This window comes from Bidens hawaiensis, unplaced genomic scaffold (assembly GCF_021521415.1).
Source record: "Bidens hawaiensis isolate Kalapana, Puna unplaced genomic scaffold, B.hawaiensis_p1.1 tig00028802_1, whole genome shotgun sequence".
NCBI classification, from domain to species: domain Eukaryota; kingdom Viridiplantae; phylum Streptophyta; class Magnoliopsida; order Asterales; family Asteraceae; genus Bidens; species Bidens hawaiensis.
Genome location: NW_027494731.1, coordinates 52,528 through 65,380, shown reverse-complemented (window position 1 = coordinate 65,380; position 12,853 = coordinate 52,528). Strand labels below are relative to the sequence as shown.

The 12,853-nt window shown below is 34.4% G+C and overlaps 1 protein-coding gene and 1 pseudogene across 1 annotated transcript; both read right to left on the bottom strand.

Moving 5' to 3' along the window:
* Positions 1-1,412: 1,412 nt before the first annotated feature.
* LOC143577789 (unknown protein 1 pseudogene) lies at positions 1,413-1,917 on the bottom strand (annotated as a pseudogene).
* Positions 1,918-7,107: 5,190 nt separating this feature from the next.
* Positions 7,108-10,303, bottom strand: LOC143577787 (wall-associated receptor kinase 2-like). The gene is made up of 3 exons (XM_077061517.1): positions 9,454-10,303; positions 8,506-8,679; positions 7,108-8,368 (listed from the first exon to the last, which is right to left on the bottom strand). Exons 1-3 carry the CDS (start codon positions 10,301-10,303, stop codon positions 7,149-7,151), a joined length of 2,244 nt encoding a protein of 747 aa, XP_076917632.1. The 3' UTR covers positions 7,108-7,148.
* Between the last annotated feature and the right edge of the window lie 2,550 nt (positions 10,304-12,853).

Below are 12,853 nucleotides of genomic sequence, written 5' to 3'. Positions count from 1 at the left end.
AAAAGGAGTATTTTGTTGGATTTAAACAATTTGTATTTGATATTGGCTTACTTGGTTATAATTTAGGTTGTAACAAAACTTTTGTATAAAAATAAGATTAAGCATGTCTCAAATCAGACTAGAACCAATAACCTTTTGGTTAGGAGTTTTAAGTCACAGTATGCTAACCCATCTCGTCAAGAACAGGCATCTGTTACAAATAACTTTGGTCGTGATTGGAAAACACTTACTGTTCGTAAAAAAGAAGTACTATACCAGGTATTAGTATGGGGACAAAGAGGTTAGCAGTCTTTAGAGAGGATCTCTAGGTTGATACAAAACCAATAGAGATCAAAGATCCGTCTAACATTACACCCCAGTATAGTGAAATAATCTTATCCTTTCTAAGGAATGAATTGAATCAGTATATGGTAAATAGTACTTCAGTGAGAGATTAACCCAGATGGATAGTGAGATGAAAAGCCTCGTTTCAGATAAAAATAAAGAGATATCTGAGATGAAAAGACGATTACCACGTCTTTCATTAAGGGAAGGCGCTAACTAGCCCTGCTCAATAAGGATATATGGGGTCTCTTGAGCGCTTTATTGAGCATTTTTATTTCCTATCCCGTCCTTACGCTACGCTATCCATAACCATAAGGTTGACCTATAGCCCTCTCTTCTCTCTCTCTTTGTCCACGCGAAGATTCCCCTTTGCCACTAGACCAAGCTAATCGTTATGTAATTGCGTTTAAACACTAATATACATATTGTTTTAATAAAAATACATATAATTTAAAAAAAAATCGGGCCTAGCGGGGTGTCGGGCCTGTGGCCGTCGACCACCCTGCCATACCCCAAGGCCGGCCTTGGACGAATGAACATAAACAAACGATCATAAAGGAATTTAAATGAATGGTCGTAAAAGAACATAAATAAATACAAGACACATGTGCTCACATTCATTCATTTAACCGCGTGAACAAAAAGTTTTGTTCATGAACTAACGAACATAGACTAACATGCCATGGAACAGTTTATTAAACGTTTAGTTTGTTTACATGTCTCACAAAAATCATAAAAATAATAATTACACTTGCATAAGTAGAGAGAGAAACAAATGTGATTTCACAATCTGCTTAAGTAGGTTTGTTCTCTTTGTTACTAAAGCCACCAAAATAATCCATATGTACAAATTTTTTACAAAAAAATTTGTGTCATAAAGTAACCTAACTTATGCTGTTATTAACTACACAAATCAACACATAATCAATTCAATGTAACAAGAAACAAAGCTAGACCAATCTAAACCAGTTCAGTACCTGGTGCAGTTCAAATAACAAACCATAACCGAATACAAACATAAACTTTGTAGTCCTAAAAATCGTCGTGTCAAATTAAAATTACTAGAATCAAATCCTTAAAATCACCAATCAAGAACCAAAATCAAGCTTTCGACACAAATTCATGTCCACAATCCTCTTGTGTTCGACTCGCTTCGGCTTCAAAGGTGCACCAGGGCACACCGCTGGCCCAGTGACTCGAGCAGGCGGAGTCCTGAGCACATCATGGCTCGAGTCAGTCTCAGAAGCCAAAATATCTGCAAGGATATCCTCTGCTTCTTTGCGTATTATAGCGTCCAACACGGACTCGTAAACAGTCCCTGTTGATGAATCATTATTAAGCTTATTTTCAAAGACGGAATCATTCAAACCGTAATCAAGTTTCCTCAAAGCAGACTTTCCAGATTGTTTCTTTTGAATCGGGCCAGGTGCGCACACGTCAAAAACATCTTCCATTGGGGTTGAACTTGACGGGCTATCATTCGGTGTAAACTTGACTTTTGCTTCGGCTAAACACGGGGTTATGGGATGCATAGAAGCACCGATATTACTGTTCTTGGATTCCATGAGAGTGGAATTTTTATCGGATTTCTTAACCGATGCGTTTCCAAATTCAACAGCATCCATCTGATTCATACTCTTTTTTTTTTCTGAAAAAAAAAATCAGATATAGATTTAATATTCTACAAAATTTGCATATAATGTACACAATCAAGAATTTACAACAAGGATGTGCATGGGTCGGCTTAGTTCAATTTTGGGCTAAAACCGAAACAAAAACTAGCGCATCGATTATCGGGTTTTTCAGTTTTGCTATTTAGGCTTGAAATTTTAAGGCGAACAAAAAAGTTGGCCAAAATTATTGAATTTGGGCCTAAAATTTTTTGTTAGTTAACAGCTAATTAATTTTTATTAATTTGGGTCTATGCAGTCAATCTCGGTGGTATCTCGATTATCGGTCCTCATGTGAAATATCAGTCAGAATATCAATCAAAATATCGGTACCGATAATATCAGCGATATTTGACCGATATATCACCGATATTCCCGATATCAGTGTTTTAAGACTTAATTTTCAACTTTTAGTGTTTAATGTTGGTGTTTTGAATCTTAATCAGTTCCTACTTGCTACAATTATTAGTGTTTTGCAAGTTACAAAAGGATAATTTGTTAATAGTAAAAGAGTATACTGAATTGTTAGTGTTAAAGTGCTATATATATAAATTCTGATTGATATTAAAATTACCGATATCCCACTGATATCTCACCGCGATAACCGATATCTCAAATATCGGTCCTCGACCGATATCCGATATTTTTCCGCATTAACTACTTAGATTTGGACAAAAAATGAAAATCTATAAATTCAGTTAGGTTCGGTTTTTTGGTTTTAGTCACACACCAAACCAAAACTGAACCAAATTTATTGTTTTTGTTTCAGTTTCGGATCGGTTTTTTCTGTTTCAAATTCGGGTTTCGGATAAGTTTTTCAGTATCATGCACACCCCTAATTAACATCAATTTGTGATTAATTTCATGAACCATGATTTGCCCTAAAATATCACAAACTCACATAAACCCTAATAACCATAGACCACCAAGAACACACAAATTACCAAAACTAAATCAATTAAACTAATATCAGTTAATCAAATTAGGTTAATGACAACAACTAAACCATAAATTAATCAATTGAACATCAAATTCATAACATAATTAAAAAAAAAACTAAATTCTATTTTTAAAAACTTTAAAATTAAAATCTAATGAACAGAAAGTGGACTTACCGGAAATATATATGCCGGAGATTGGTTTCTGGTGAATCAATCGCCTGCGGAGAGTGGTTGGTGGATTAGAGTTATTATTATTATTATTTTTGTGATTATTTTATTTTAATAATATATAGAGGAGGAAAGTAATAGATTGCATGGGGGTTATTTGACGTTTGGCTGACTATTTAATTTGACCGTTGAGGTAATTAAACTAGCCCATGAATGGGTTTACACTTGTTTTAGATGGATTAGATTAGAATTGGAACCGGACACTAGTGAGGGGCGCAAAACAAACCCAAACCAGAACCAGACCTGAAAAAAATTTGGAATAAGTTCTTTTGATATTTGGGTTTTTAATACCCGAATCTGTAACCGACCCTATCCGTAAGATACGGATAGGGTATGTATTTCAGTACCAAAACCCGTACCCAAACTGGATCCGATTTGTACTCGTAATACCCGAAAACCAGAACCGGTTCCATACCCAGATTCGGGTTCCAATACCCGAAACTGGGTTTTTCATATGCCCGATCTATATCTGAAAATTCCCTAATAATGCAACCGCTTAAAAAATCCAATCTATACCCGGAAAAAAAAAACCCAAAAATAGGTTTTTTTCAATACTCGAAAATTGAGTATTCAAATACCTGGTTTTAGAAAACCTGGTTCTATACCCGATCCGAAATCAATATATAGGGTATGGTTTTTAGAGGCAATACCCGGACTCGAACCTGACCCGGGTATTGCCAATACCCGATTTTTCAATACCATGTCATACCCGAACCCGGTTCTATACCAGGTTTAATACCCGAAATCGGGTATTTGAAAACCCCGATTTATGCACCTTTAACTACAGGTGCACAAAATACCCGGTTCTGGATCTGACCTGGTGTATTCGACCTGAAACCAGTTCCTACATGTATCCAACCTGCGGGTACGATCTGGTATTGTGTTTTTCCCCGGATCTGTATCCGGAACCGGTTCCACCTTTACCCGGTCAAAACTGGACCCTACCCTACCTGAAAAAAACCTGAAAAACCCGGTCAAATACCCGACTATGCCCGAAATCGGTTTCTACCCGACCTGGTTTTGAGTTTTTTTGACCATATCTAAAACCGGTTCCTACAAAATACCTGGTTTGTGCACCTGTATCAAATACGGAGAAAATATTTTTACAAAAATATTTAGATTCATGTAACTATGAAATATTATTTGGTTATAAATAATGTAAAATAATATTTGGAGTTTTTTTTTTGTTTACCTCATAGATTTGCAATTTGTTTACCTCATAGATTTGCATCTTTAACTAATATATGAGCATTGGAAATTTATAAAATACGAATCCTATGTAGGAAGTAACAAGCACGTTAGGGTTATGTTTGTAGTTTTGGTGTTGATTTGCAATTCAAATATTTTTTAATCATGTCATAAAGTAATTTAATAAAATATTTGGAGGTCATTCCGGTTAAGGTGTGATATAGAAGATTAGGGGTTCAAACATTGTATTGTGCAACATTTAGTTGTTCAAACACAAACAAAATAAAATCAACTATTTGGAGATTTGGTGTAGCTTTGCACTTTACTTAATTTTTAGTAAAGGTTTACATCTGTTACTAAAATGTGAACATTAAATATAAATTCTATGTATGAACTATGAAGTAACAAATATGTTAGGGCCATGCAAACATGCGTAGTAAGGGAATTTTAAGTTATTTGGTTATTAATTTAGTCTTTTTTTATTAAAGTTCCTTTGCAATACCTATTAATATATCTAATATCTCATTAATCATTATGGACATCAACATTACAACATAGTTAGGCCAAAGGCTTTAATTACTTATTTATTATTTATTATATTTTAAGATGATTATTGATTTAGTTAATTGAGGATTGTTAGTTGTAAAGGTAAATAAAGAAAATAAATGGATTGTTACGAAAAGAATTTATATATGCACTAAATAGAGTGGCTTCTAACTCTTGGTTTTGATTAAAGCTATTGATCAATTAAGTGTTGCTAACATTATGCATCTTATAGCAATCGATATTATTTTTGTTTATTTATATAAATAAAGTAACTAGTAGGTCACTTTTAATAGATTGCTCTTAATTAAACATGCTAACTTATGGAGTTCTCGTCTCATAAAACACTAATGGGTTAAAACATGTTGGTGAGATTTAAGGTTGGTGTTCTAAGGAATCACAACCGCATGTGATGCTAATATGTTTCACGGTGTTACAAACACCCTCTTATCGTCATTATATGTACCCCGCCTTCCTGACCGGTGATTAGGGATGCAAGATTCTCGGCCTAAGATGCTCCAAACATTTTTGGGACCCATTGTCCTTGACAAGGTTTGCTCCTCACCATCAAAAAAGGTACATGAGTGATAGTAACGCCGTTTGTAATATTCAGTCATTGTACTGATCAATATTTTTTAATTTGCCCACAAACAAACCATATCTTTTATTGTATTGTGTTGCCTATTTGAAACTTTTAAGGATATCACATATCATGACTTGAGCATACTCAAAACCAACTATTCACCTTATTTAGGGGCTGCTTGCTAGCCTTTTAATTGTTATTAAGAGACTACCTCTTAATGGTTAAGATATAGTCTTAAGTCTGAATGATTAAGAGGTAATTTGATGTCATTCTTAGTAATAATTAAGTAAATGATGTAGATTTAATTTATTAATTTTTTTGAGTACATGATAATCATTTTCAATATAAAAGACATTCAAACGATTGCAATGAAGTGACATGTAAACGAACAACAAGTTGCGACGCAACCCTCTTTTGGATAGTAAACTCAATCCTACTAGAAACAAAGTTTTGACGGCAAAATTAAGAAAATTAAAAATATAAAGCAATTAGATTAATTATGTTTACATGACAGACTCCAAGTTTTATATTGTCTGTCAAATCATATATCTTGCTCTATTAATTCGCCATTTTTCATCCATCACCATTCAATGGATATAAAATTTTCAATTTCTAAGAAATTAACCATGCATGTAGTTCGCATGACAAATTCAAGAACATGAGTATATCATCCTTAATAAGAATGCAACTTGTATCACACAAGCATCAACAGCATCAAGTTTTATAGATAAAAACATTACCATGTAATGAAATCTAGTTACCATTCATCTACTTTCAATGCATGGTTTGAAGTCAAATTAACACTCACATCCCCCAAATTGATTTTGTTGAAATATGAAGGTTAATCTTGAATTATTAAGGGTTTATTTTGTAATGTTTATTTTAGTTAATTGAATTATAATAAGTTTAGGAAAGGTTTCGTCTTGGAGAGGAAGTTTAGTAATTGGCTTGAAGAGTAAGTTTAGTGGATCTATAAATAGAGGGGTCCAGGTTATTGTTTTGATTATGTCAAGAGGAGTCTCTTCTCCTTATATGTTCATGAAGTTATGTTCGTTTGTTAAGTTTGTTTGATTATATGAAAAGAGTCGCTGGTTGTCACCCAATATCTCGTATTCGTTTGTTTATTAGTTTGTTTGATCCATCTGGGCCAACAAAAAACACGTGTAGTTCCTGATGTTTTACACCTAATTTAGCATCTTTAGCTTACTTGCGATTTCAGCCGTTAAGGCCTTATATTTCTGTTGCAAGCAACCTAAAGTTTTGATTATTATATACTGAACACCAAAATTATAGTTTTAAATTTTTTTAAAATATTCACTGTCCCTTAAGACTATTATATGTTTCAATATTGCAACGTGCATTTTGTAACAACTAACAAGACATTTTTCGTCTTGCAATTTGAATATGCTTATGAAACTTTGGGATGTTACATTATACAAATTCCTGCAAACTGTATTTTCCGTACTAAGGTATTAACTAAGGTTGAATTGACAAGTTACTAATATACTAAAACTTGTCTGGCAATTTAAAATAACATAGCAATATCACAACAAATAACTTTGAACCCCAAGTGTCACAATTTATAAAAATTCAAGTGTCCAAACAAAGCATCAAAGTTAAACATTAATATAATCAAACTGTAGTCATGATCATGAACAATTAAGTTGGCTGTCATGAGAAGCAGCCATGTGGTTTGTTTTCTTCAAACGCCGTGTGTGTCCTACCATGGTAAGATTCTGAATCATTAGTACCATGTGAAACTAATGGGACCTCGTAAAGATCAGATTGCTCAACTTCTAAAACTAAGCTTCTAGTCTTTTGGCATGATTGTTGTTGAACCCAAGGATGGGCTGTGAATTGCCTTAAGTTGTCTAGCTCCACCGCCACCATTTTCATTGTAGGTCTATCGTGTCTTTGTAAACTTAGGCATCTCTTTACCAGATCTCCTGCGGCCTGAATCTGCTCAAAAGTCCCTTCACGTAATATTCGAGGTTCAACAATTTGATACAAGCGGTTTTCTTTAACTGCATTGACAAAATATGTTGCTAAATTCTTGTCATCGTTGGCTCTATCAACACCGATGGGTTTTTTCCCTGTTATGAGTTCAGCAAGGACTACTCCAAAACTATATACGTCACTTTTATCAGTTAGTTGGCTTGTGTTGAAGTACTCTGGATCCAAATACCCTAATGTTCCTTGGATAAGAGTAGTTACGTGTTCATGATCTAATGGGACTAGCCTTGATGCACCAAAATCTGAAATTTTTGTTGTGTATTTATCATCTAGTAATATGTTAGTAGACTTGACATCTCTATGTATGATTGGCATAATAGCATCTGAATGAAGATATGCGAATGCACCGGCAGCTTCTACAGCTACTCTCAATCGATTCTCCCATGATAACCAACTCATTCCACCCATTTTAGAATGAATGTGATGGAAAAGAGTGTTATTAGAGATGAACTCATAAACTAGTACAGGGACTTCCTCTTCCAAGCAACACCCCAACAACTTTACCAAATTTCGATGGATGACTTGTGTAAGGATTAAAACTTCATTTACGAACTGTTCAGCTTGGCTCCCGTCCATTATTTTAGATTTCTTTATTGCAACAACGCGTTTATCAGACAAAATACCCTTGTACACAACACCATAGCCACCGCAGCCAATGATGTTCTCTTGAGAGTAATTCTTGGTGGCTTTACGAAGCTGTGCGGTGCTGAACAAAGTCATTGCCTCATGAGACCCTTGTGAATTGATCTTTTGTCTCAGCAAAACGCCTCCATTTTGCTCAAAGAACTTTTCTCTGAGGCTCATTAGCTTTCTCCTCCTTATACCAAATAAAATCCCCATTATGACGGATAGTAATGCTAACAAGCCAAACACCGTTGCTACATGTGAATGTAATATGATCAAGACATTTCAGTTAGTGAGTGACTTCATTTTTCGGAAACTTCAATCTTGAAAAGACTGATTTTCAAAGCTAATTACACATGAAACCATAGTAATACTTTCAAGAAAGAAATACCTATAATGTATATGGTAGAAGAATTTTTCGAGTCTTTCGCGTATTGATCACACCCATTTACCGCTTTTGCATCCCCAAAAGATCCTGATGGGCAACTACAAGTGTAACCTCCTAGAGTGTTCATGCAATCACCATAGCAAGGGTAGGTTCCTGGATCTTCACATTCATTGATGTCTAAAAGAGAAAAAAAAATAATTATGTAACATTTTCAAAGAAAGCATAATAAGATATATAGTGATACACCATAATCTAAGCAATCTTACAAAACACAGTAAATTATCACTGACTCAATTAATAAAGAAAAATGGTGAGTCAGTAACCTGCGCGTATTAGTGGTGAGTCGACGTGAATTCAGTTGATTTTAGTTACAATTTGTTACCATTTCCAAATTAAAACAAAAAGACAAAAAAAATAATAAATAAAATTTGATGTGGCTCAATAATATTCTATCACTTGACCCACTCAAACTTGTTGTGGCACCAAAATTCAATTTTACTATAGGCAGTGAGTCAATAAAACCTGAGCGTAGTAGTGGTGAGTCGACGTAAATTCAATTGATTTTAGTTATAATTTGTTACTATTTCCAAATAAAAACAAAAGGACAAAAAAATAAAATAAAATTTGATGTGGCTCAATAGTATTCTATCACTTGACCCAATCAAACTTGTTGCGGCACAAAAATTCAATTTTACTATAGATAGATAATAATAATAATAATAATAATAATAATGTATATAATATTTAAATTATAACATGAGATATGGTAAAGATAATGACTAGTCTAATTATCTTAGTCAAAACATTTTTGTAGAAAACAATATATAACACAAATTAAATCAGTTAGCTAGCTAGGTCCCCATTTATTTGACATAAACTAGTAACAATACTTGCCATAGATGTTGACATAAGTGTTGAAAATGATTTTGATAAGTTGAAAAGCAATCTAACCTTGGCAGCCTGGATCAAGGTAAGGGTTACCTTGATAACCATTAATGCATTTACAACGATACCGATCGCCATCTATCTTAATGCAGGAGCTGTTTCCTTTGCATTCTGAGCAATTCCCTGCAACTACCCAGTCTACCACAACCGGGACAGTGGCCAATATCCTCTCCCAAACCGCCCATTCGTCGATTAAATCAATGGCTCCTTTAAACTCAAAACTGCCTTCCTCAGCAAGAAATGCATAGCCACAACGGTTGAAAGACAAAACATCTCTATGGTTTTGAAAACTGTAAAGTGTAATATTGTAGTAGTTTAGCCCCTCGGGTATAGACGTTTGACAGCAGCCCATTCCTGAGCACTGCCCATTGATATCGGTCCCATGTTGCGCTTTGCTACATATTGTCACACAGCCACTAGAAATGTCTGCACCGTCTGTCCCACTGAACAAAGAATAATCATCGCACCCGAGAACTATGAACTTGTTTTTTGTAGAGAAAGTAAATGGACTTATCGAATACCACCCTCCGTAATCCCAACTTAGAGTCTCGTCTTTGTTGAAGCACTTATAAGAAACCCCTGAGTCTGTGGCTATGCGGAATTCTGAATCTGAAATATTGTATATTTGTATGTTGCTTGACTGGAAGAATAGTTTCGGCTCTGCATAAGACGTGTTACAAGTCACGTAAAATGACTCGTCTAGAGAACAACCCGTGTCTTTGCCTATACCGAAAGGGTATGGAACTGACAGATTACCACACATGGCTAGGCACCCTGGCTTTGCGACGCTGTTCATAGCACTCGCGGTTGTATAATATGTAAACATAAACATATGTAGGATAAAATGAAAAAGCATCTCTCTTGTGTGGTATAATACAAATTTTTGTAGCAATTTATATAGTGTGGCTGCAAGTTAGCTAGCAAGTGTTTCATGACTGTAGCTATGTATTTGTTGACTAATTGAACTATCCATGGACCCTATATATTTAAGATATTAACAACTAGCTAGACTTTATATTTTTTTTTATATGGACTTCAAATTTGGACCCAACTTCAGCATTGACTTTATATTTTTTGTATATGGACTTCAAATTTGAACCCAACTTCAGCATCTTATTTTGACCGCAACTAAAATATCCCACATACAGAGGGCTGCCACTTCTACCCGAAACCCGAAACCTAACCCGAAAAAACCCGTACCCAAACTAACCCGACTCGAGAAAATCGATCCCAAGAAAAGGCTAACCCGAACCCAAACCGAAGTAATTCGGGTTGGTTCTTGGGTCCGAATTCTAGGTTTCGGGTCAACCCGAATAAACTTTTAGTTTTAAAACCATATGTATTTTTAGGTATTTTAGGCTAAGCCTTAACCGTTGATGCTATCAAATTTAGTTCAAATCTATTGTTCTCATTACAGCTATTATGAATCGATTGTTTATTATTTATTAATGTTTCAATTTATAACTAAAAGCAACTATAATCCAACACCCTAATCACGTCATATTGAAGACGATGATGTCAGTCTTGTTTATTATGGTTGAACTTTGTTAAATTTTACTTTTTTAGAATGTTTTATCGGTTTATTTTTGTTTTGTTATTGGTTTATTTACATTATGATTAAAGAATAATATGTTACATTTAAATTTAGCAATGTAGTTTTTTTTCCTAGGATACTCAAAACCCGATTAACTCAACCCGAAAAAACCCAAATCCGAAGAAACCGTGAGAGATTTGGGTTGGGTTTCGGGTCTGGATTTAAAACTTTAAAACCCGAAGAACCCAACCCGAAAAACCCGAAGAACACCCATGCCCACAATGTGTTTAATCTTATCTTATCTTAGTATACTAATAAAAGAAAAATGTTGAAGCTTAGGTGTCAATACATTTCTTCTAATTTCTAGTCTCGCATCTCATTCATTCTAGTTATCCTTAGGTCAAAACTATTTTTTCAATTGGATTATAACATAGTGTGGATTTTATTCATTGTTGACTAACAACGCAACTTTAGTACATTTTTTTTAATTTCTTGCAAATTAATACCTGATATTTCCGAAATCATACTATTTTAGTACCTTTTCTTAGCCACGTTTGTTTTTTTCGTTAAGTCTACAAAAAATTAATTCATAAGTATTTTGAGAATCACAATTGAAATAATGGACCTTATTTATTTTTATCATTTAGCAAGTTCCGTATAATATAGGGGTTTAAAAGCTAGTAGGTATGTACCGTAATTTTCCGGGTTATAATTAGCTGGTTGGGTCCTTATCAGTCTTTATTGTTTGGATGGGGTTATATATAACTATATAGTACAGTTGCATAACTGTCATCTATCTATATACGCGAATTATAATTATGAATCATGCACCAAGTTGTGTTTGATTATACTTTGATCTTTAGAACCACGGTGTGCGTTGGATGTAATTTCAGACTCCAAGTCACAAGTCGGTGAATTTGAGGGACCAATGATGGCAAGTCCGTTATAGTTGATTATGTTTCCCGATTATAAAATGTTTTCTAATTGTATTGTAATTATAATTGGTAATGTCTTGGCTAACAAGTTAGGATAGTATATATAAACCAAGTCATGGTTAGACATTATAAAAGGTGTGAGACTCAGCTGAGTTAGGGTTCATCTAAAGCACACAAGAGATGTAACCGAGTTAGGTTCATCTGGATGCAACCGAGTTAGGGTTTGAGAGATCGTAATCAGTTTTTTGAGTTAAATTTTTTTATTAATATAAACGAGAGTTAGCCATTTAGTTTGTGTTTTATTATCGATCGGGACTTGAATTGGTATCAGAGCGGTAACGCTCTTGGAGTTTGTTAATTAAAGCTGTGATCGACTAGGGAGGTTTGATCAAGTTAGATTGAAACCGTAAAATTGAACGATCGGAAGAGCAAAGAATTGTTGGATTAAAAAAAAAAGTTGTTGAAGATAGCCGTCTGCTTTGAATCGGAATTGAAGGGATTTCTTTTAATTGTTTTTTTGGTTCTACCCAAAGTCAACTGAAGCTTGTCTTGGTTTTAACGAGGAGTTCAAGAAAACTTAACACAAGTTGGTTTATTTTTTGTTTTCTTGATTAAGCTTGATTTTAGTTCACTGAATGAGCAAGTTAGATTAATCTATATAAACTGAGTTATGGATAGACACTAGATAGACATAGGAGATGTAACCGAGTTAGGATATTAAAAACTAGCTAGACTTTATATTTTTTTTTATATGGACTTCAAATTTGGACCCAGCTTCAGCATTTAAGTTTGACCGCAACTAAAATATCCCACATATAGGGCTGTCACTTTTACCCGAAACCCGAAACCCAACCCGAAAAATCCGTATCCGAACCGAACTAACCCGATCCCGAGAAAAGGCTAACTCGAACCGAAGTAATTCGGGTTGGTTCTTGTG